The sequence below is a fragment of the Natator depressus genome, chromosome 2 (genome assembly GCF_965152275.1).
Source record: "Natator depressus isolate rNatDep1 chromosome 2, rNatDep2.hap1, whole genome shotgun sequence".
In the NCBI taxonomy this organism is placed as follows: Eukaryota; Metazoa; Chordata; order Testudines; family Cheloniidae; genus Natator; species Natator depressus.
In genome coordinates, this window is record NC_134235.1 from 265,384,775 (window position 1) to 265,406,561 (window position 21,787).

The 21,787-nt window shown below is 49.4% G+C and overlaps 1 protein-coding gene across 9 annotated transcripts in view; it reads left to right on the plus strand.

Moving 5' to 3' along the window:
• Positions 1–21,787, plus strand: part of SMARCD3 (SWI/SNF related BAF chromatin remodeling complex subunit D3) — a 245,590-nt gene that overhangs the window by 213,631 nt on the left and 10,172 nt on the right. For all 9 annotated transcript variants that reach the window (XM_074946671.1, XM_074946669.1, XM_074946670.1 and 6 more), the window contains one exon: positions 1,674–1,796. In XM_074946671.1, the coding sequence (XP_074802772.1) occupies positions 1,674–1,796 (123 nt within the window). The remainder of the gene's footprint in view (positions 1–1,673; positions 1,797–21,787) is intronic.

Sequence of the window (21,787 nt, forward strand, 5' to 3'; positions counted from 1 at the left end):
TCCTCAAGGGCCTGCTTCCCATGGGTCCATATGGTGAAAATGTCATCAATGCAGCACAAGTAGAGTAGGGGTGCTAGGGGACGAGAGCTGAGGAAGCGTTGTTCTGAGTCAGCCATAAAAATGTTGGCATACTGTGGGGCCATGCAGGTACCCATAGCAGTGACGCTGATTTGAAGGTATACATTGTCCCCAAATGTGAAATAGTTGTGGGTGAGGACAAAGTCACAAAGTTCAGCCACCAGGTTTGCCGTGACATTATCGGGGATACTGTTCCTGACAGCTTGCATTCCATCTTTGTGTGGAATGTTGGTGTAGAGAGCTTCTCCATCCATGGTGGCCAGGATGCTGTTTTCAGGAAGATCACCAATGGATTGTAGTTTCCTCAGGAAGTCAGTGGTGTCTCAAAGATAGCTGGGAGTGCTGGTAGCATAGGGCCTGAGGAGGGAGTCTACATAGCCAGACAATCCTGCTGTCAGGGTGCCAATGCCCGCGATGGTGGGGCGTCCAGGATTCCCAGGCTTATGGATCTTGGGTAGCAGATAGAATACCCCTGGTCGGGTCTCTAGGGGTGTGTCTCTGTAGATTTGTTCCTGTGCTTCTTCAGAGAGTTTCTTGAGTAGATGGTGTAGTATCTTTTAGTAACCTTCAGTGGGATCAGAGAGTAATGGCCTGTAGAATGTGGTGTCAGAGAGTTGCCTAGCAGCCTCTCGTTCATATTTCGACCTATTCATGATGACTACAGCACCTCCTTTATCAGCCTTTTTGATTATAATGTCAGAGTTGCTTCTGAGGCTGTGGATGGCATTGTGTTCTGCACGGCTGAGGTTATAGGGAAAGTGATGCTGCTTTTCCACAATTTCAGCCCGTGCTCATCAGTGAAAGCATTCTATGTAGAAGTCCAGTCTGTTGTTTCGACCTTCAGGAGGAGTCCACGCAGAATCCTTCTTTTTGTAGCGTTGGTAGGAAGGTTTCTGTCGGTTAGTGTGCTGTTCAGCAGTGTGGTGGAAATATTCCTTGAGTCAGAGACGGTGAAAGTAGGATTCTAGGTCGCTGCAGAACTGTATGATGTCAATGGGGGTGGTGGGGCAGAAGGAGAGGCCCTGAGATAGGACAGACTCTTCTGCTGGGCTAAGAGTATAGCTGGATAGATTAACAATATTGTTGGGTGAGTTAAGGGTACCACTATTGTGGGCCCTTGTGCTTTAGTGTTTTCCTGCATCAGTGCCTATATTTGTTGCTTTGTTTTAATAGAGACAATTCTATTTACATATTTATATAGCATCTTTCATCCAGAAAGATCCCAAAATATCTTAACAGACTTGGCAAACTGGCTCACTGTCCACAGGGATCACTGAATCCTCCTGAAATAAGTTAGTTCTTGACAGTGCATGCTTCACACTATCCAACAGTTCAGGACAGGATGTGAAAAAGAATTCTGTATCTAGGTGAAGTGTAGGAGTAGTCAGGAAAGCAGAACATGGCCAAGACATCAGAGTTAACATGCTTATTCTGGGGAAAGATGCCTTGGGATTCTTAATAACTGTAATTTGTCAAAATGACAGTTCTGTGTTTCATATGAATTACAGATGGGCTAAAGAGGATAAACTCAGACACACTGTGGCTTGGGGACACGTAAATACAAGAATGTCCATATTATTTCTTCTACTTTTCAGATTCATGAGACAATTGAATCTATAAACCAGCTAAAGATACAACGTGATTTCATGCTGAGTTTCTCTAAAGATCCCAAAGGATACATTCAGGATCTTCTCCGATCCCAGAGTAGGGATCTCAAGGTGAGCAGGGCATTCTGGGAGGGAAGAGGAGTCAGTGGAGCATGGGCTTGAGCTGTGCAGTTTCAGATTCATAAATTCCAAGGACAGAAGGGACCATTGTGATCATCTAGTTTGGCTTCCCGTATAACACAGGCCATAGAACTTCCCCGAAATAATTCCTAGAGCAGATCTTTTAGAAAAATTGTAATGTGAGAGAAGTGTTTGTAGTTCACAAAGGTTTCAACAAATATTTTTGATTGGTTCTGATCCATGTAGCTTTACTAAAAAGATTTGTGAAGTATTTTATTTGCTATTTTGAGCACCTGCGAGCATGGTAGGTGCTTTGCCATGCAAATCCCCCTTTATGACTCACCTTTGCCTTGATGTGTACAAAAAGCTGCCAGGTGATAATGACTAGTTAGAGGGCAAGTCTGACTACTGTTTATAATGAAAAATACTTCATTTATTTTGTCCACCTATTGTGTTTTCGCCTTGGTCCAGGGACTGTCTTTTATTTCATGACTATATCACCCAACACAATGAAGTTTTGATCCTTGACTGGGAACTCTATGTTTTATTGCAGTACAATAATGAATAATAATGGTTCACAGAAACAAATAAAGACAGTTTCCCTTCCCTTCAGAAGTCCTGAATGCAGATGTGTATTTGAGTTGTCTGCATGGAGTTGATAACTAAACTGCTATGATCAGATGATGAGTTTGGGGTGTAGGGCTGAGCTGGGGCCCTCTGGCTATGAAATGAAATCCTATGAAGTTGTACAAAACACAGCTACCTAATCCCACAGTGCCTCAGCATAACTTTTGCTTGATTTTAATTTCCTTAAAATGATAAACAAGAAGATTAAATGCCAAGCCCTATTACTGCAATATTGAAGATGTCAGTTTAAATATACTAAAATCAGTAACTGAGAAATTTCAGTCTTTGGAGTAATATTAACTTCCCACATTGTACTTAGGTAGGATTTTCAATTACTAGTTAGATTATTACATTGTATGCTATGGTAAACCACTATCTTATCATTAATAGCTCCCTCCAAAAAAAAACTTTAAATTAAATTTAATATGGCTACAATAAATAACAATAATTATTTATGTCTCACCCAAAACTGTGCTATGCACGTCACTAAATGTGTAAAAGAAGTAGCCCAATGGCTGAAGAATATACAGTGTAAAATTAGACCAAACACAATGAGAAATAAGAGAACCCTTATACAAAATATGTGACAAGAATAGCACATTTAAAAATGAACATTAAACAAATGGAAACACTCTAATTCTTCTTCAAGTGATGCTCCCTATGTGGATTCTAAACGTGGGTGTGCATGCATGCCATGTGCCGGAGCTGGAACTGTTCATAGTAGTGTCCATTGACCTGCACATGCATTGTGCATTGCTGCTTGGCGCATCCAAGGATTTAAGAGGCTGTGTGAGTCGACGTCACTCCAGTTCCCTCTTACCGCCACATGGCCAGAGTCGCAACCTCTGTTCCTCAGTGCTCTTAGCTTGCTAAGAGAAGTGCTTCTGTTAGTTGTACATAGTTTTCTTCTAGTTTTAGTTGTTTGTTGTCCGTTTGTTCATCAGTTAGTTTTCTGTTGGACTTCTCCCCTCCGGGGACTATGCCCTGGCAGTAGGGTTAAAACACTGTGCTTCGTGCCCATGCTACTTCTCTATGAGTGACGAGCACCAACCTTGTCTTTATTGCCTTGGTGAGGCTCACATCACTGCCCGCTGCTCCATCTGCCAATCGTTCCCACCGCACACCCGGGAGGCCAGAGAACTGCCTCTGCAAGAACATGCGCTCCTGGGTTCAGGACTCACTGATCCTCTGGAACTACACTCAACACCGGCAGTGAGCACCTCCCTGTGCCCTTCCTGACCGGCACTGACGGCACCAGTGCACCCCGCAAAAGCCCACTGTACGCATAAGAAGCTCACTCATGGGCACAAGGGTGGCTCCCCGACAGGGACTGCCCCCAAATGCAGTGTTGCCTCCCTGAGCTGTGCCAGGTCAGCTGAGAAGTTGTAGGTTGACCCGGATGTTCCTGCTCCGAAGAAGTCCCTCTCTGAGAACAAGTTAAAGGCACCGCCCTCTACCGGCGCCAACACCAGACATGGTGACTGGCCCGCCGCCGTTGCCCCTGCTGCAGTTAACTCCACCGTGCCCATCCGGACTGGCCTGCTCGGTGCTGCGCCCGCTGGGATGTTTGTCCTCGCTCACACCAACGGCTAAGCTCATGCTGCTGTGTGCGGGCTCCTCTGCCCACTCCAGGCCTCCAATCGCTCTTTGCCTACCATCTCCCGCGGACAAGCTGCTCCTGCTCCAGCCTCTCACTCTGCTCCACACTTCTCGGCTGGGGTCTTCCACAGGTGCACCTCTGCTCCTGGACAATCCCACCCTTCCTGCACTGACACTCCCAACAGCTCTATACCTACCAGACCCGTCGTCCGATTCCGAGCGGTCCTGCCTACCAGATCCCACCTTTTTGCCTGCACGGTCCTAAAGCCTGGACCCTTGGTGCCAACTATACCCTCTGGTGTATGCGCCACTGGCCAACCCATGGTTCAACTACCCGCAGGTGCCGGCGCTGCCTGGCAACCCCTATGCCTGACCCTACTGGGCCACCTGGAACTGCTGCCATGAGCGCAGGATGCCATCTCACTCACAGCACCAACCATCCCCATCACACACAGCCCCTCCCTCTGTCTTCAAGGAACCTCCAGCCATCCCCACTCCAGCGCTACCGGTGGTATCTTCGCCACCTCCAGTCCATACAGGCACCTCCTCATCTCCAGACAATGCCATCATTCTTCCCGCTCTCTCTCCCCCCGCCAACCATGTGCAGTACCAGGACTTACTTCGACGTATGGCCATGGCCCTCAGTCTGCCTGTTGAAGATGTCCAGGATCCACAGGCACTGACGGCATTCCTGGACATCCTACAACCCCCGGACTCTCATGTACTGCCCTCCCTATCCATGATGCCCTCCTGCAACTGGTCCAGACCGTTTGGCACTCTCCAGCCTCCTGTGCCTCTACACCAAAGCGGACAGAACACCAATACTTCGTGCCCTCCAAGGGCAGGGACTTTCTTTTCACCCACCTGCTCCCCAACTCGCTGGTGGTCCAAGCCGCGACCAAGCACACCTGCCAGCACCACCTGCAGTCCCCACCCCCTGATTGGGCCACCAAGAAGTTGGACCTCCTGTGCTGCAAGGTTTACTCCTCTGCTGGCCTCCAGTTCTGCATTGCCAGCTACTAGGCCATCCTGGCCAAGTATGACTTCCTTTCATGCTCCAAGCTTGTGGATTTCCAGGCCTTCCTTCTCCAAGAGAAACAGGAGGACTTCCAACATCTCCTAGATGACGGAAAGTTGATGGCCAAGGGGGCTCTCCACGCTGTGGTTGATGCTGCCAATACTGCTTCCCACTCGCTGGGATCTGGAGTCATCCTTCACTGGGACTCCCTGGCTCCAGTCTGGCGGCTTCCCAAAAGAGGTCCAGACCACCATGAGGATCTCTCCTTCGACAACCACAAGTTGTTCAATGACAAAATGGACGAGTCTTTGCACTCCTGCAGAGACTTTTGTGCCACTCTCTGGTCACTGGGCCTTTATACCCCACCCTCGGCCCTCATACCAACCTTACCCTGAGCACCTACCAGATTCTTCTTGGCATCATCCACACTCCTAGCAATCCCGCTATTCTGCTGCTACTCGTGCTTCTACCCTCCCTCAATGTCCCTCCATCAACCCTTTTGACTCCTTCCCTGACCCATGAACCTTCCTCTCCACACCTCACTGCCCTGCAGATGGTTTCTGGGGGTTGCCTCACCCTCTTCGCTGACAACTGGGGCAAGATTACCACTGACCACTGGGTGCTGGACATTGTCCATTAGGGGTATGTAGCCAATGATTTTAGTTTATTGTTCATTTATTGTGTGATGTTATGATTAACTAACATGTTATGTCATATATAATCACTGTATGCTAAATAGAGTTAAATTGTAGGATTATAGAAGTATAAGATTGATTAGTATTTAGAAGGGGTAATTATATATTAGGTTTCTAAGTAAGTAAGCTGGAACGCAAGGCCTGTAGGCTGGAGCCTGCAAGATTTTAGCTAGCTATTTTAGGCCTTGGAGCAAAGAAATGCTAACATAAGTAAATGACCAAAGAATAACCCGATGCCCTAAGGTTATGGGAAAAGATGTACCAATGGGTGATATTGCAAAAAATTAACAGTAAGAGTAATTTTTTGTTTACCGGTATCAGAGGGGTAGCCGTGTTAGTCTGGATCTGTAAAAGTGGCAAAGAGTCCTGTGGCACCTTATAGACTTAGACGTATTGGAGCATAAGCTTTCATGGGTGAATACCCACTTCATCGGATGCATGTAGTGGAAATTTCCAGAGGCAGGTATAAATATGCAAGCAAGCAAGAATCAGGCTAGGGATAACGAGGTTAGTTCAATCAGGGGGGATGGGGCCCTCTTCTAGCAGTTGAGGTGTGAACACCAAGGGAGGAGAAACTGCTTTTGTAGTTGGCTAACCATTCACAGTCTTTGTTTAATCCTGAGCTGATGGTGTCAAATTTGCAAATGAACTGAAGCTCAGCAGTTTCTCTTTGAAGTCTGGTCCTGAAGTTTTTTGGCTGCAGGATGGCTACCTTTAAATCTTCTATTGTGTGTCCAGGGAGGTTGAAGTGTTCTCCTACAGGTTTTTGTATATTGCCATTCCTAATATCTGATTTGTGTCCATTTATCCTTTTACGTAGGGACTGTCCAGTTTGGCCGATGTACATAGCAGAGGGACATTGCTGGCACATGATGGCATATATTACGTTGGTGGACGTGCAGGTGAATGAACCAGTGATGGTGTGACTGATCTGGTTAGGTCCTGTGATGGTGTCGCTGGTGTAGATATGTGGGCAGAGTTGGCATCGAGGTTTGTTGCATGGATTGGTTTCTGAGTTAGAGTTACTATGGTGTGGTGTGTAGTTGCTGGTGAGAATATGCTTCAGGTTGGCAGGTTGTCTGTGGGTGAGGACTGGCCTGCCTCCCAAGGCCTGTGAAAGTGAGGGATTGTTGTCCAGGATGGGTTGTAGATCACTGATGATGCGTTGGAGAAGTTTTAGCTGAGGACTGTATGTGATGGCCAGTGGAGTTCTGTTGGTTTCTTTCTTGGGCTTTTCTTGCAGCAGGAGGCTTCTGGGTACACGTCTGGCTCTGTTGATCTATTTCCTTATTTCCTTGTGTGGGTATTGTAGTTTTGAAGATCTTGTAGGTGTTGGTCTCTGTCTGAGGGGTTGGAGCAAATGCGGTTGCACCTCAGTGCTTGGCTGTAGACAATGGATCATGTGATGTGTCGGGGATGGAAGCTGGAGGCATGAAGGTAGGCATAGCGGTTGGTGGGTTTTCGGTATAGGGTGGTGTTAACGTGGCCGTCACTTATTTACACCGTGGTGTCTAGGAAGTGGACCTCCCGTGTAGATTGGTCCAGGCTGAGGTTGATGGTGGGGTGGAAGCTATTGAAATCATGGTGGAATTCTTCCAGGATTTCCTTCCCATGGGTCCAGATGATGAAGATGTCATCAATGTAGCGTAGGTAGAGAAGGGGAGTGAGTGGACGAGAGCTGGGGAAGCATTGTTCTTAGTCAGCCATAAAAATGTTGGCATATTGTGGGGCCATGCAGGTACGCATAGCGATGCAAGATACCCAGTAATCACATTTTTCTACCACATGCCCTAACCACAGAGTGCACTGTGTACATAAATGCTAATAAGGTATAGTCAGAATTACATTATAAAAGAGGGTGCCCAGAGCAGGAAAATTGAGCTCACTATGGGGAACTCCAGCAGGAACCATCCCTCCACTGAGGATCAAGCCATGAGAAACCCATCAGACCCTAACACTGTTGTTAAGTATGTGAGTATAACTATATTTGTAACTTGTGCATAGGTCTTTATAGAATTTCTATGTGCGTAGGTGATCATAACTTTAATTGTAACTTTAATAAAACTTGTAAAATAGACTTAACCACATACTTGTGAATTATAGAATCATAGAAGATTAGGGTTGGAAGAGACCTCAGCAAGTCATTTAGTCCAACCCCCTGCTCAAAGCAGGACCAACCCCAACTAAATCATCCCAGCCAGGGCTTTGTCAAGCTGGGCCTTAAAAACCTCTAAGGATGGAGATTCCACCACCTTCCTGGGGAATCCATTCCAGTGTTTCACCACCCTCCTAGTGAAATAGTTTTTCCTAATATCCAGCCTAGACCACCCCCACTACAACTTGAGACCATTGCTCCTTGTTCTGTCATCTGCTACCACTGAGAACAACCTAGCTCCATCCTCTTTGGAACCCCCCTTCAGGTAGTTGAAGGCTGCTATCAAATCCCCCCTCTCTCTTCTCTTCTGCAGACTAAATAACCCCAGTTTCCTCAGCCTCTCCTCGTAAATCATGTGTCACAGCCCCCTAATCATTTTAATTGCTCTCCGGTGGACTCCTTCCAATTTCTCCACATCCTTTCTGTAGTGGGAGGCACAAAACTGGATGCAGTACACCAGATGTGGCCTCACCAGTGCTGAATAGAGGGGAATAATCACTTCCCTCGATCTGCAGGCAATGCTCCTACTAATGCAGGCCAATATGCCGTTGACCTTCTTGGCAACAAGGTCACACTGTTGACTCATATCCAGCTTCTTGTCCACTGTAATTCCCAGGTCCTTTTCTGCAGAACTGCTGCTTAGCCAGTTGGTCCCCAGCCTGTAGAAGTGCATGGGATTCTTCTGTCCTAAGTGCAGGACTCTGCATTTGTCCTTGTTGAACCTCATCATATTTCTTTTGGCCCAATCCTCCACTTTGTCTAGGCCACTCTGGACCCTATCCCTACCCTCCAGCATATCTACCTCTCCCACCAGCTTAGTGTCATCCGCAAACTTGCTGAGGGTGCAATGCATCCCATCATACAGATCACTAATGTCTGTGTGGTCACTACCCTTGGTCTTTATGTGTTCCTAGAGACTCTAAATCTGAAGCAAGTAGCAGAGGCAACTTTTGCTTGAAACTGTAACAATCAGAGCCGAATGCATAGTGGTATAATACCACATTACAAAATGCACTTTACATTAAATGAAAAGCTACATGCACCTAATTGAATTCCTCTCCTGCCCGTCTTGTTGCCCACCCCAGGAGCACCCTGCCACATTATCGCATTCTCACCTTCTCCAAGAGGAAGTGGATGCCGTCTTCTAGAAGGGCGCTATAAAACACTCTCTGCAGCACTACCAGAGCCTTCTATGCCCCCAATTTCCTCATGCCGAAGAAAGGGGGTGGCATCCACACTTTCTTGGACCTCCAGCTGCTGAACAAATTTATTCACAAGTTCAGTTCTTCTTCAAGTGCTTGTTCATATCCATTCCAATCAGGTGGTGTGTACACCTCATGCACGCCAGCCAGAAGATTTTTCCCTTAGCAGCATCCGTAGGGTCCGCATGGGCGCCCCCTGGAGTTGCGCCCTCATGGCGCCCAATATAGGGCCCTGCCAATCTCCCACCCCCTCAGTTCTTTCTTACCACTGGTGACGGCTAGCTGGAACAACACTCACTCTTGCTTGCAAGCACTTTTGGCAGTGTTCTTTTCAATTTTGATTGTAAAATAGTGTAAATAGTTAGTTAGTAATCATAGTTAGTTGTTGTGTTTCTTGGGGGGGGTTTCTCCCCCCAACAACGTCTTCCCCAGTTCTGGGGCATGCCTGGGTCCCCAGGGTTCAAACTCTGCGAGGACTGTGGCAAGTTTATGCCCAAGAATGACACACACTCTTCTTGTTTCTGGTGCCTCAGGGAGAGCCACCAAAAGGACAAGTGCAGGATCTGCAAGGGTTTTCGCCCTGGGACCATTAAAGACTGGGAGCAAAGACTTAAGATCCTGCTAATGGAAATGGCACTCTGGATACATTCCAGCCTGGGGTCTGCAGAACCAATGCCGAGCACTTCCTTGTTGGTCCACAGTGCTTCAGCACCTATGGTGCGCGAGTCAGCGCCAAACAAGAACCCTAAGTTCTCACAGCACCGCCACGGCTCTGCTCATAAAAAACGTTCTTTGGTGCAGCACCGTTCTCAGTCCCCGGTGGCACAAAAGAAGAAAAGGCCAGAGAGGGGTCGGTCTCCCTCTCTAAAGACCAGGGGACCTGTGGCATCAACGAGTGTCTCAAGCCAGGCCACTTCATCTCTCCAGGCCACCTCGTCTCTCCAGCTTTCTAGGGTCTCGTTGACTCCTGCCCCATCTGGGGTTCAGTTGAGTCCGAATCCTCAACAGTCCTCGGACCTCCAAGGTGATCACCTCCAACTCTCCTTGATGCCGGAGGCATCTGAGGCGGCCAAGGACCATATACACCTCATAGTGCTGTCCTCCCCGCAGAGGAGAGACAAGTTGCCTGTGACTGTGCGGCCCCAGTGTGACGGGTTCGGTGACAGAGACCCCCTTGGGACTGCCACCTGATGTGCTGAGACCACCTCTGAGCCCATTTTCCCTGCCAGCTTGGGACTTCATACCCTGTCTTGTAGAGCCAAACACACCAGCCTGCTACAAACACAGACCCAGGTCTGAACCACATCCCCCAAAAGCTGAAGACTTAACTGAAAACAGCTTAAGAAGTGCTCCTGTCTCTAGCATCCAGACACCCAGCTCCCAATGGGATCCAAACCCCAAATAAATCCATTTTACTCTGTATAAAGCTTTTACAAGGTAAACTAATAAATTGTCCGCCCTCTATGACACAGATAAAGAGATATGCACAGCTGTTTGCTCCCCCAGGAATTAATTACTAACTCTGGGTTCAATAATAAGCAAAAGTGATTTTATTAAGTATAAAAAGTAGGATTTAAGTGGTTCCAAGTAATAACAGACAGAACAAAGTAAGTTACCATGCAAAATAAAACAAAACAAGCAAGTCTAAGCCCAATACATTAAGAAACTGATTACAGATAAAATCTCACCCTCAGAGATGTTCCAATAAGCTTCTTTCACAGACTGGACTCCTTCCTAGTCTGGGCCCAATCCTTTCCCCTGGTACAGTCCTTTTTCCAGCTCAGGTGGTAGCTAAGGGATTTCTCATGACTGCAGCCCCCTTGGTTCTGTTCCACCCCCTTATATAGCTTTGGCACAAGGCGGGAATCTTTTGTCTCTCTGGGTCCCAGCCCCTCCTTCTAAATGGAAAAGCACCAGGTTTAAGATTCCAGTACCAGGTGACATGGTCACATGTCCTGTGATATCCCAAGCCTTAATTCTTCCTGGCCTGACTCACAGGAAGGCTTGCAAATAAACAGAGCCATTTACAACCAATTGTCCTAGTTTATGGGAGCCATCAAGATTCCAAACCACCATTAAGAGCCCACACTTTGCATAATTACAATAGGACCTCAGAGTTATATTTCATATTTCTAGTTTCAAATACAAGAATGATACATTTATACAAATAGGATGACCACACTCAGTAGATTATAAGCTTTGTAATGATACCTTACAAGAGACCTTTTGCATGAAGCATACTCCAGTTACATTATATTTCACACTCATTAGCATATTTTCATAAAATCATATGGAGTGCAACGTCACACCCAGTTTCAATCAAAGGGCAAACCAGAGCTGATGGTGCACCGATCCCCATCTCCGGCGCAACTCTCCCTGGCACAGCCCACTCAGGGGATCCACACCGGTCCCTGACATCTTGGCACCGCTCTCTGGCAGCCCAGAGTACTGCTCTTCCATGGTCCTCCTACTCTGAGACCTCGGAGTCGGAAGTAGAGTCCTATCATTCCAATAGGACCAGGGGCAGGAGGTCCAGATCCTGCCGCGACCACCAGCCCTACCTGGCACTGTGGCCTCCGCAGTGGCAGCCTTTGACACAGTGGCCCTTTTGGACACCCTGGGTGTATCGCCAGGGACAGGTCCAGGTCTGTGTCCTCAGTGTCCTTCGCCCCACCACAGGCAATGCCAGCACTGCTGGCAGTGGCACCGCTGACAGAAGTGCCGACACCGCTGTTGCCCCCTTTGACCCTTCCGTCAGCCGCACCACTGGCGGCTACAGCATCGATACCTCCGGTGTCAAGGATATCCGCACCGCCAGAATCAACAACTTTGGCACCGCCTGCCTCGGCACCGATGTTTCCGCCCCCAGTGGGCCCAGCATCGCAAGCTTTGTGCTGCAAGATGTACAGGGTGCAGGATACAGGGTACAGGGAGTGAGCAGGGTCCACTGCCAAGCCTCTCTTCCTCATCCTCTCCAGATGAACCCTGGCGGGGACATCGACGGCCCCAGCTCTGGATGATAACAGGGTTCCAACCCAGTCATCAACATCCTTGCACCCTCCGGTCCCTCTCTTATCACATTGCCCTTAATAAAGACGATTACAGAGACAGATGGCAGACCCCTACATCTCTGGCCCCTATGGCTAAGAGGAATGAGAGGCAGTACTTTGTCCCTTCTAAGGGATATGAACATTTATACACCCACCCACTCCCCGACTCCCTGGTGGTTGATGCAGCTAATCAGCGAGAGCGCCAGGGCTACCAGGGCCCCTCCCCTAAGAATAGGGAGGCAAAAAGACTTGACCTTTTCGGAAGGAAGATCTGTTCCACTGGGGGACTACAGCTCCACATTGCAAATCAACAGGCCATTGTGATCAGATACACACACAACACCTGCGCTGCAATGGCCAAGATTGCGGAGCTGCTGCTGCCGCAGGACTCTCGCTCAGAGTTCTAGGCATTGGTGGAGGAGGGAAGCTGGTCTCCCGAGCTTCCCTACAGGCAGCATTGGATGCTGCAGATGCAGCCTCATGCACAATGGCCAGGGGGTTGTAATGAGGAGGGGTTCCTGGTTGCAGGTCTCTGGTCTGCCCCATGAGGTCCAGCAAACTATCCAGGACCTCCCCTTCGAGGGTTCGGCCCTCTTTTCCGATAAGACGGATAAGAGACTCCATAGTCTGAAAGACTCAAGGGCCACCCTTAGATCTTTGGGGCTGCATACACCAGCCACTCAACGTAGGCATTTCCGACCACAGCCTCCCTCCAGGTTCCACCAACCTCAGAACTGCCAGGACACTACTCGTAGGAGGAATAGGAGCGGTAGAAGGAGACAACACCCCTCCTCAGGCCAGAGCTTGGGCCAGCTCAAGCCTCCGCCAGGCCCCAGACCACCAGTACTACAACTGGATCTATCCTCTCTTACCTTTTCGTCGCGACTGTTCCCTTTCTACCATGCTTGGTCCCGTATCACCTCGGACTGCTGGATGCTCCGCAGGGTAGAGAGGGGATATTCCATCCCATTCTTTGCCCTCCCACCCTTCCACCCTCTTTCCCCGTCCCTTTTCAGGGACCCCTCTCATGAGCAACTTTTCATACAGGAAGTGCACTCACTCCTCTTTGTAGGGACAGTGGAAGAGGTTCCTCAGGAGCAAAGGGGCAAGGGCTTCTACACCCAGTATTTCCTAATACCAAAAGACAAGGGTGGCCTCAGGCCCATCCTGGTCCTGCGGGAACTCAACAAGTTCTTCAAGAAACTCAGGTTCCGCATGGTCTCTTTGGCCTCCATTATCCCCTTATTGGATCCAGGAGACTGGTATGTCGCCCTCGACTTGAAGAACAAGTGCAGAGTCCTGCACTTAGGAAGGAAGAATCCCATGCACTGCTACAGACTAGGGACCAAGTGGCTAGGCAGCAGTTCTGCAGAAAAGGACCTAGGGGTTACGGTGGATGAGAAGCTGGATATGAGTCAACAGTGTGCCCTTGTTGCCAAGAAGGCTAACGGCATTTTGGGCTGTATAAGTAGGAAAATTGCCAGCAGATTGAGGGACATGATCATTCCCCTCTATTCAACATTGGTGAGGCCTCATCTGGAGTACTGTGTCCAATTTTGGGCCCCACACTTCAAGAAGGATATGGACAAATTGGAAAGAGTCCAGCGGAGGGCAACAAAAATGATTAGGGGGCCTGGAGCACATGACTTATGAGGAGAGGCTGAGGGAACTGGGACTATTTAGTCTGCAGAAGAGAAGAATGAGGGGGGATTGGATAGCTGCTTTCAGTTACCTGAAAGGGGGTTCCAAAAAGGATGGATCTAGACTGTTCTCAGTGGTACTAGATGATAGAACAAGGAGTAATGGTCTCAAGTTACAGTGGGGGAAGTTTAGATTGGATATTAGGAAAAACTTTTTCACTAGGAGGGTGGTGAAACACTGGAATGCGTTACCTAGGGAGGTGGTAGAATCTCCTTCCTTTGAGGTTTTTAAGGTCAGGTTTGACAAAGCCTTGGCTGGGATGATTTAGTTGGGGATTAGGGCCTGCTTTGAGCAAGGGGTTGGACTAGATGACTTCCTGAGGTCCCTTCCAACCTTGATATTCTATGATTCTATGAGGCGTACTTTCACATAGTGATAATTCCACCTCACAGAAGGTACCTCAGGTTTGTGGTGAACAACAGCCACTATCAGTTTACTGTCCTCCCATTTGGCCTGTCAGCAGCACCTCAGGTGTTCACCAAGTGCATGGCAGTCATCGCGGTGTTCCTGCGCAAGTGGCAGGTACCAGGTGTTCCCTTGTCTCGACGACTGGCTGGTCAAAGGCCACTCCAGATCTCAAGTGGAAGAGCAGGTCGGCTTCATAAGAAGGACGTTCATCAAACTGGGTCTCCTAAACGAGGCCAAGTCGACACTGTCCCCAGTGCGGAAGATAGAGTTTATAGGGGCAGTGCTAGACTCGACTCAAGCCAGGGCATACCTCCCAGAAGGCAGATTTCAGTCACTGGGCGACATTGTACAGGGCCTCAGGCAGTTCCCCACCACTACAGCAAGGAAATGCCTGAAACTTCTGGGGCATATGGCCACTTGTACCTACGTAGTACAGCATGCCAGACTCAGGCTTCGCCCGCTCCAGTCATGGCTAGCATCAGTATATTGACCAGCTTGAGACGCTTTGGACAGCATTGTAACCCTGCCTTGCCCAGTATTAGACTCCCTTCTGTGGTGGCTCAACCCACAGGTAGTTTGTGCAGAAGTACCCTTCACCAGCCCCCAGCCATCCCTCTCATTAGTGACAGATGTGTCGGATCTGGGATGGGGGGCACATTTGAGAGACCCCAGGACACAAGGCCTCTCGTCTCAGGCGGACCTCGCTCTGCATATCAGTGTCAGAGAACTGAGAGCAGTGCACCTGGTGTGCCAGGCTTTCAGAATATATATATCAGGGAGATGTGTATCAGTCCTCACGGACAACACCACGACAATGTTCTATATCAACAAACAAGGGGGTGCACGCTCCTCTCCCCTGTACCAGGAAGCCCTTATGCTGTGGGACTTCTGTGTAGAGCACTTGATACACCTGCAAGCATCATATCTCCCTGGGATACAGAATGAGCTGGCGGACAGTCTCAGCTGCTCCTTTCACGGCCACAAGTGGTCCCTCCGGCTGAACATAGTGAGCTCAATCTTCCATCTCTGGGGCTTTCCCCATACAGACCTGTTCGCCAAACGACGCAACAGGAACTGTCAGCTATTTTGCTCCTTCCTGAATCACAGCCCAGGCTCCACTGCGGATGCGTTCCTACATCCATGGGGAGGCTGTCTCCTATATGCGTTACTGCCGGTTTCTTTAGTTCACAAGGTGCTTCTCAAGATCCACAGGGACTGAGCCCTAGTGATATTGATAGCCCCAGCATGGCCATGCCAGCACTAGTTCATATTGCTCCTAGAAATGTCCGTGGCAACTCCAGTCACCCTACTACTTCTCCAGGACCTAATCACGCAGGATCACGGCCACCTCCGGCACCCAAAGCTCGAGTCGCTCCACCTCACAGTGTGGAAGCTCCATAGCTGAACACGGTGGAGCTGTCCTGCTCTGATCAAGTCAGACAAGTTCTGCTGGGCAGTAGAAAGCCCTCCACAAGGGTGACGTACCTTGCCAAGTGGAAGAGGTTCTCCGTCCGGTAGGAGCCGCACCATCAGTCGCCGCCACTCGCTGCGGTGCTATTTACATTGGACTACCTCCTGCATGTGAAGCAACAGGCACTGTCAATGTCATCAATAAGGGTCCACTTGGCCACCATCTCCACCTTCCATCGGGGCGCAGACAGCTACTCAGTCTTCACGAACCCAATGGTCAGCCATTTCCTTAAAGGTCTCGACAGACTCTACTCGCAAGTGCAACAGCCTATACCGGCTTGGGACATTAATCTAGTCCTTTCCAGACTTACAGGTCCACCATTTGAACCACTGGCGACATGCTTCCTGCTTTATCTCTCATACAAGGTGGCATTTCTAGTGGCGATAACCTCAGCTAGAAGAGTGTCGGAGCTCAGGGCCCTTACATCAGAGCCCCCTTACACAGTATTCCATAAGGACAAGGTTCAGCTCAGGCCTCACCTGGCTTTTCTTCCTAAGGTTGTCTCCCAGTTTCACATCAACCAGGACATCTTCCTCCCAGTATTCTATCCTAAGCCACATTCCAGTGGCAGAGAGTAGAGGCTCCACTCATTGGATGTCCGCAGGGCGCTAGCCTTCTATATCGAGAGAGAAGCCATTCCAAAAGTCCAAAAATTCGTAGCAGTGGCAGATAGAATGAAAGGCCTCCCTGTCTCATTGCAACGTATCTTGTCGTGGATCCTGTCATGCATTCGGGAGTGTTACGACTTGGCGCACTCCACCAGGGCTCAGGCCTCCTCAGCAGCACTCACCTTCTCCTAATTGTTGTTCTTCAAGATGTGTTGTTCATGTCCATTCCAATACCCACCCTCCTACCCCTCTGTCAGAGCAGCCGGCAAGAAGAAACTGAGGGGTGGGGAGTCAGCAGGGCCCTATATTGGGCGCCATGAAGGCGTGACTCCAGGGGGAGCCCAGACTGACCCTAAGGACGCTGCTAAGGAAAAAATCTTACGGCTGGCTTGCATGCGGCGCGCACACACCTGATTGGAATGGATATGAACAACACATCTTGAAGAACAACAGTTATGAGAAGGTGAGTGCCCATTTTTTCCCTGATGGTCACTCTCCCCGTCATTATTAGATGGACCTTTGGTCTTGACCCAGTATGGCAGTTCTTATGTATGTTTTCATGTATCCCCTCCCTTTTCCATGGAACCTTGTTCGTGGCTCTTGATATGAAGGACACATATTTCCATATCGACATCCACGCTACTCATCACAAGTTCCTCCGCTTCATGGTCGATCGCTCTCACTACCAGTTCCAGGTCCTCCATTTCAGGATCGTTACTACCCCCCATGTCTTCACAAAGGTCTTCGCTGTTGTGGCAGCTCACATGCACCACCTGTGTCACATGGTGTTTCCATACCTGGACAATTGGCTCCTGGTGGTGTCCTCCCAGCCCCGCCTCCTTACCATTATTTGGACCCTGTGTGCCCTTCTTGGCACCCTAGGTATTTGTATCGAGGAAAAGTTGATCCTCACCCCTACCCACTCCCTCACCTTTATAGGTGCTCCCCTGGACTCTGTTGTGACTTATGCGTTCCTTCCCTTGGACCACTTCCCTGTTCTCATCACCCTCATTACACAGATCTGCTGCCGCCCATGCACACACATCTGTCACTGCCTATCCCTTCTAGGGCATATGGCAGCCTCCACCTCCGTTACCCCATATGCCCGTCTCCATCTGCCCTACCTTCGGATGTTGTTCCACTCCATCTAAAACCTGCAGTCCAACCACCTCAGCAAATGGGTCCTCATTCCCCAGTCAGTTCTCACCTCTCTCACCTGGTGGTGCAACCGTCCACGGTCTTAGCCTGCAACCGTCCATGGTCTTAGCCTGTGTCCCTTTCACACCTCCCATGCCCCACCTTACCTTCACAATGGATGCCTCACTCATCGGTCCTCTGGTCACCCAAGGAGGCACAGATACACAGGGCCGGCTCTAGGCACCAGCAAAACAAGCAGGTGCTTGGGGCAGCACATTTCTGGGGTGGCATTTCGGCGCCGGCCATGCCGCCCCTAGAAATGTGCCCCCACCACCCCAGCTCGCCTCCACCTGCTCCCCTGAGCACACCGCTGCCGCTCTGCTTCTCCCCCCTCCCTCCCAGGCTTGCCACGTGAAACAGCTGTTTCGTGCGGCAAGCCTGGGAGGGAGGGAGGGAGGAGAAGCCGAGTGGCGGCACGCTCGGGGGAGGCGACAGTGGTGGAGTGGAGGTGAGCTGGGGCGGGGAGTGGTTCCTCTACCCCCCCATTACTTTCTGCGCTCCCCCCGACCCTCGCTCACCTCCGCTTCACCTGCTCCCCTGAACGCTGCCTCTCCCTCACCTGAGAGGGAGCGGGGAGAAGCGGAGAGGCAGCGTATTCAGGGGAGCAGGTGGAGCGGAGGTGAGCTAGGGCGGGGGGTTGTGTGGGGGGAGCCGCAGGAAGCAATGAGGGGGGGAATGCAGCACACCCAGGGGAGGAGGCAGGGCTGGGGATTTGGGGAAGGAGTTGGGAAGGGGCGGAGTTGGGGCGGAGCCAGGGGCGGGAGGGCACGAAAAAAAAGCAGGAGTGCCCAAAATTTTTTTTGCTTGGGGCTGCAAAAATCTTAGAGCCGGCCCTGCAGATACATATCAACATCCTGGAGCTGCGGGCTGTCCGCCTTGCCTGTTGGGCCTTCCTGCCCCTCCTTTGATCTCACCGTGTGCAACTGATGTCCAACAACATGACAGCAGTTATCTATATCAATAAACAGGGCGGAACCTGATCCCCCGCCCTTTGTTCGGAAGCCATCCTCCTGTGAAACTTGTATCTCCGGCACAACATTACGCTGCAGGCTGTTCATCTTCCAGGTATCAGAAACTCCTTGGCAGACATGCTCAGCTGTCCCTTCCATGCCAGCCACGAGTTGGAACGTCACAACCCCAGTCCCTCTTCCACCTGTGGGGCACGCCGATTTGGGACCTCTTTGACACAGCAGAGAATCACAAGCTTCCCTTCTTTTGCTCCAGGGGAGCCCTTGGCCTGGGCTCCCAGGGCAATGACCTCCTCATTCCCTGGATCCCCGACTTCTGCTACACCTTCACCCCTATTCCCCTGATTCCCCAAGTCCTTTGCAAGGTGCGGCGCGATCACAGGACTCTTCTCCTCACAGCCCCATCCTGGCCTCGCCAGTATTGCTACATGGCTCTCGTCCACCTCTCCATTCACCCTTCGAGCCATCTCCCAGACATTCCAGATCTCCTCTAGGCCATCTGCATCATCCCAACCCAGGCCCTCTCTATCTTACGGCCTGGTACACCGGACCCTCGCTAGAATGCAGGATTAGGGATCCATGTGCGGTACCACGTTAACGCGGGGACTGCGTTAAAATAAATTGCAATTAAAATAATTAAATTTGGGATCCAGGTCCACGACCGTGTTATATGCGAATTCACGCTATATAGATGTGCGTTATAGCAAGGGTCCGGTTTATTTGGATGGGGCTTATGCGTAGACAATGCATGCTCCTCTCCTGTTCGTGGCATCCTTAACCATAGTCGCCATTCATCTACTAGGGTCTGTTACCAAGCCAAATGGCTCCATTTTACTACCTGAGTGCGGCGCTGATGGCTCCATCTGGACTCCATTTCCATTCCTGTCATTCTGTATTACCTCCTCCATCTTTGCCAGTCGGGCCTCACCCACTCCTCCTTTTACATCCATCTGCCATCGCTCAGTGCCTTTCTTCCTCCTGTGGATGGTTTCCTCTGTCTTCACTCACCCAACTACCTCCCACTTCCTTCGCAGCCTTTTCCATGCTTTCCCTGCTGTCCGGAAGCCTACTCCTTCCTGGGACGTTAACCTCATCCTCTCCACACTCACCAAGCTGTTCTTTGAACCACTCGTGACCTGCTCCCTGGCTCATCTTTCCATGAAGGTGATCTTTTTGGTCACCATCACCTCTGCGAGGTGAGTTAGCAAACTGGCGGCCATGATGGCAGACCCTCCCTTTACAGTTTTTCACAAGGACAAGGTCTCCCTCCATCTCCATCCCAAATTCCTCCCCAAGGTCGCCTCCCTGGTTCACCTCAACCAGTGCATGCATCTCCCTACCTTCTACCCTAAACTAAGCCTCTCCCTGGGAATGTGCTTTTCACACCATAGAGGTCCACCGGGCATTGGCCTTTTACCTCCAGCACACCTGCAACTTCCAGGCCTCCCCCAGTTCTTTAGAGCTATTCCAGAGTGTTGCCACAGCTGCACCCTTTCATCACAACAACTTTCCAAAAGGATTTCTCGCTGCATCGTGGACTGCTACACACTCTCCCATAACACTCTCACACACACCCCTGGAAATCGCAGCTTACTCCACAGGGGTAGATGCTGCTATGTCAGCCTTCTTAGCAGATGTCCCGTGGCATGATATTTACAGAGTGGCCACCTGGGCCTCACCAAAGGCTCTTAAGCAAAATAAGCTGTCGTGGGATAAGAGGGAAGATCCTCTCATGGATCGATAACTGGTTAAAAGATAAGAAAAAAAGGGTAGGAATAAATGGTCAGTTTTCAGAATGGAGAGAGGTAAATAGTGGTGTCCCCCAGGGGTCTGTACTGGGACCAGTCCTATTCAACATATTCATAAATGAACTGTAAAGAAGGGACAAACAGTGAGGTGGCAAAATTTGCAGATCATATAAAACTACTCAAGGTAGTTAAGTCCCAGGCAGACTGCAAAGCGCTACAAAAGGATCTCTCAAAACTGGGTGACTGGGCAACAAAATGGCAGATGAAATTCAGTGTTGTTAAATGCAAAGTAATGCATATTGGTAAACATAATCCCAACTATACATATAAAATGACGGGGTCTAAATTAACTGTTACCACTCAAGAAAGAGATCTTGGAGTCATTATGGATAATTCTCTGAAAACATCCACTCAATGTGCAGCAGCAGTCAAAAAAGTGAACAGAATGTTGGGTATCATTAAGAAAGGGATAGATAATAAGACAGAAAATATCATATTGCCACTATATAAATCCATGGTACGCCCACATCTTGAATACTACGTGCAAATGTGGTCACTCCATCTCAAAAAAGATATATTGGAATTGGAAAAGGTTCAGAAAAGGGCAACAAAGATGATTAGGGTTATGGAACGGCTGCCATTTGAGGAGCGATTAATAAAACTGGGACTTTTCAGCTTGGAAAAGAGACAACTAAGGGGGGCTACGATAGAGGTCTATAAAATCATGACTGGTGTGGAGAAAATAAATAAGGAAATGTTATTTACTCCTTCTCATAACACAAGAACTAGGGGTCACTAAATGAAATTAATAGGCAGCAGGTTTAAAACAAACAAAAGGAAGTATTTTTTCGCATAACGCACAGTCAACCTGTGGAACTCTTTGCCAGAGGATGTTGTGAAGGCCAAGACTGTAACAGGGTTCAAAAAAAGAACTAGATAAGTTCATGGAGGATAGGTCCATCAATGGCTATTAGCCAGGATGGGCAGGGATGGTGTCCCTAGCCTCTGTTTGCCAGGAATAGGAGACGGGATGGATCACTTGATGATTACCTGTTCTGTTCATTTCCCCTGAGGCATCTGGTATTGGCCACTGTCGGAAGACAGGATACTGGGCTAGATGCACCATTGGTCTGACCCAGTGTGACCGTTGTTATGTTCTTAAAAACAAGAGGTGTCAGGTATCTGTGTTAAGAACTGGCCTCACAAAGACACAGGAGCTTTCAACTGAGACTAAGAAAGGAACAGAGACAGAGAAAGGAAGCAAAATGGTTCCTACAGCAGCATGGCTCAAGGGAGCCCTGATGTTGGCCAGTCTAAAATCTGTCCTAGGGCTGGTCTACAGTGAAGAGTTACACCAGCATAGCTATGTCTCTCAGAGGTGTGAAAAATCCATATTCCTGAGGGAGAGATAAAGGGCATATCTACACTATGAAATTAGGTCGATTTTATAGAAGTCTATCTTTAGTAAGCCGTTTTATACAGTCGATCATCCGTGTCCCCACTAAGCGCATTAGGTCGACAGAGTGTGTCCTCAA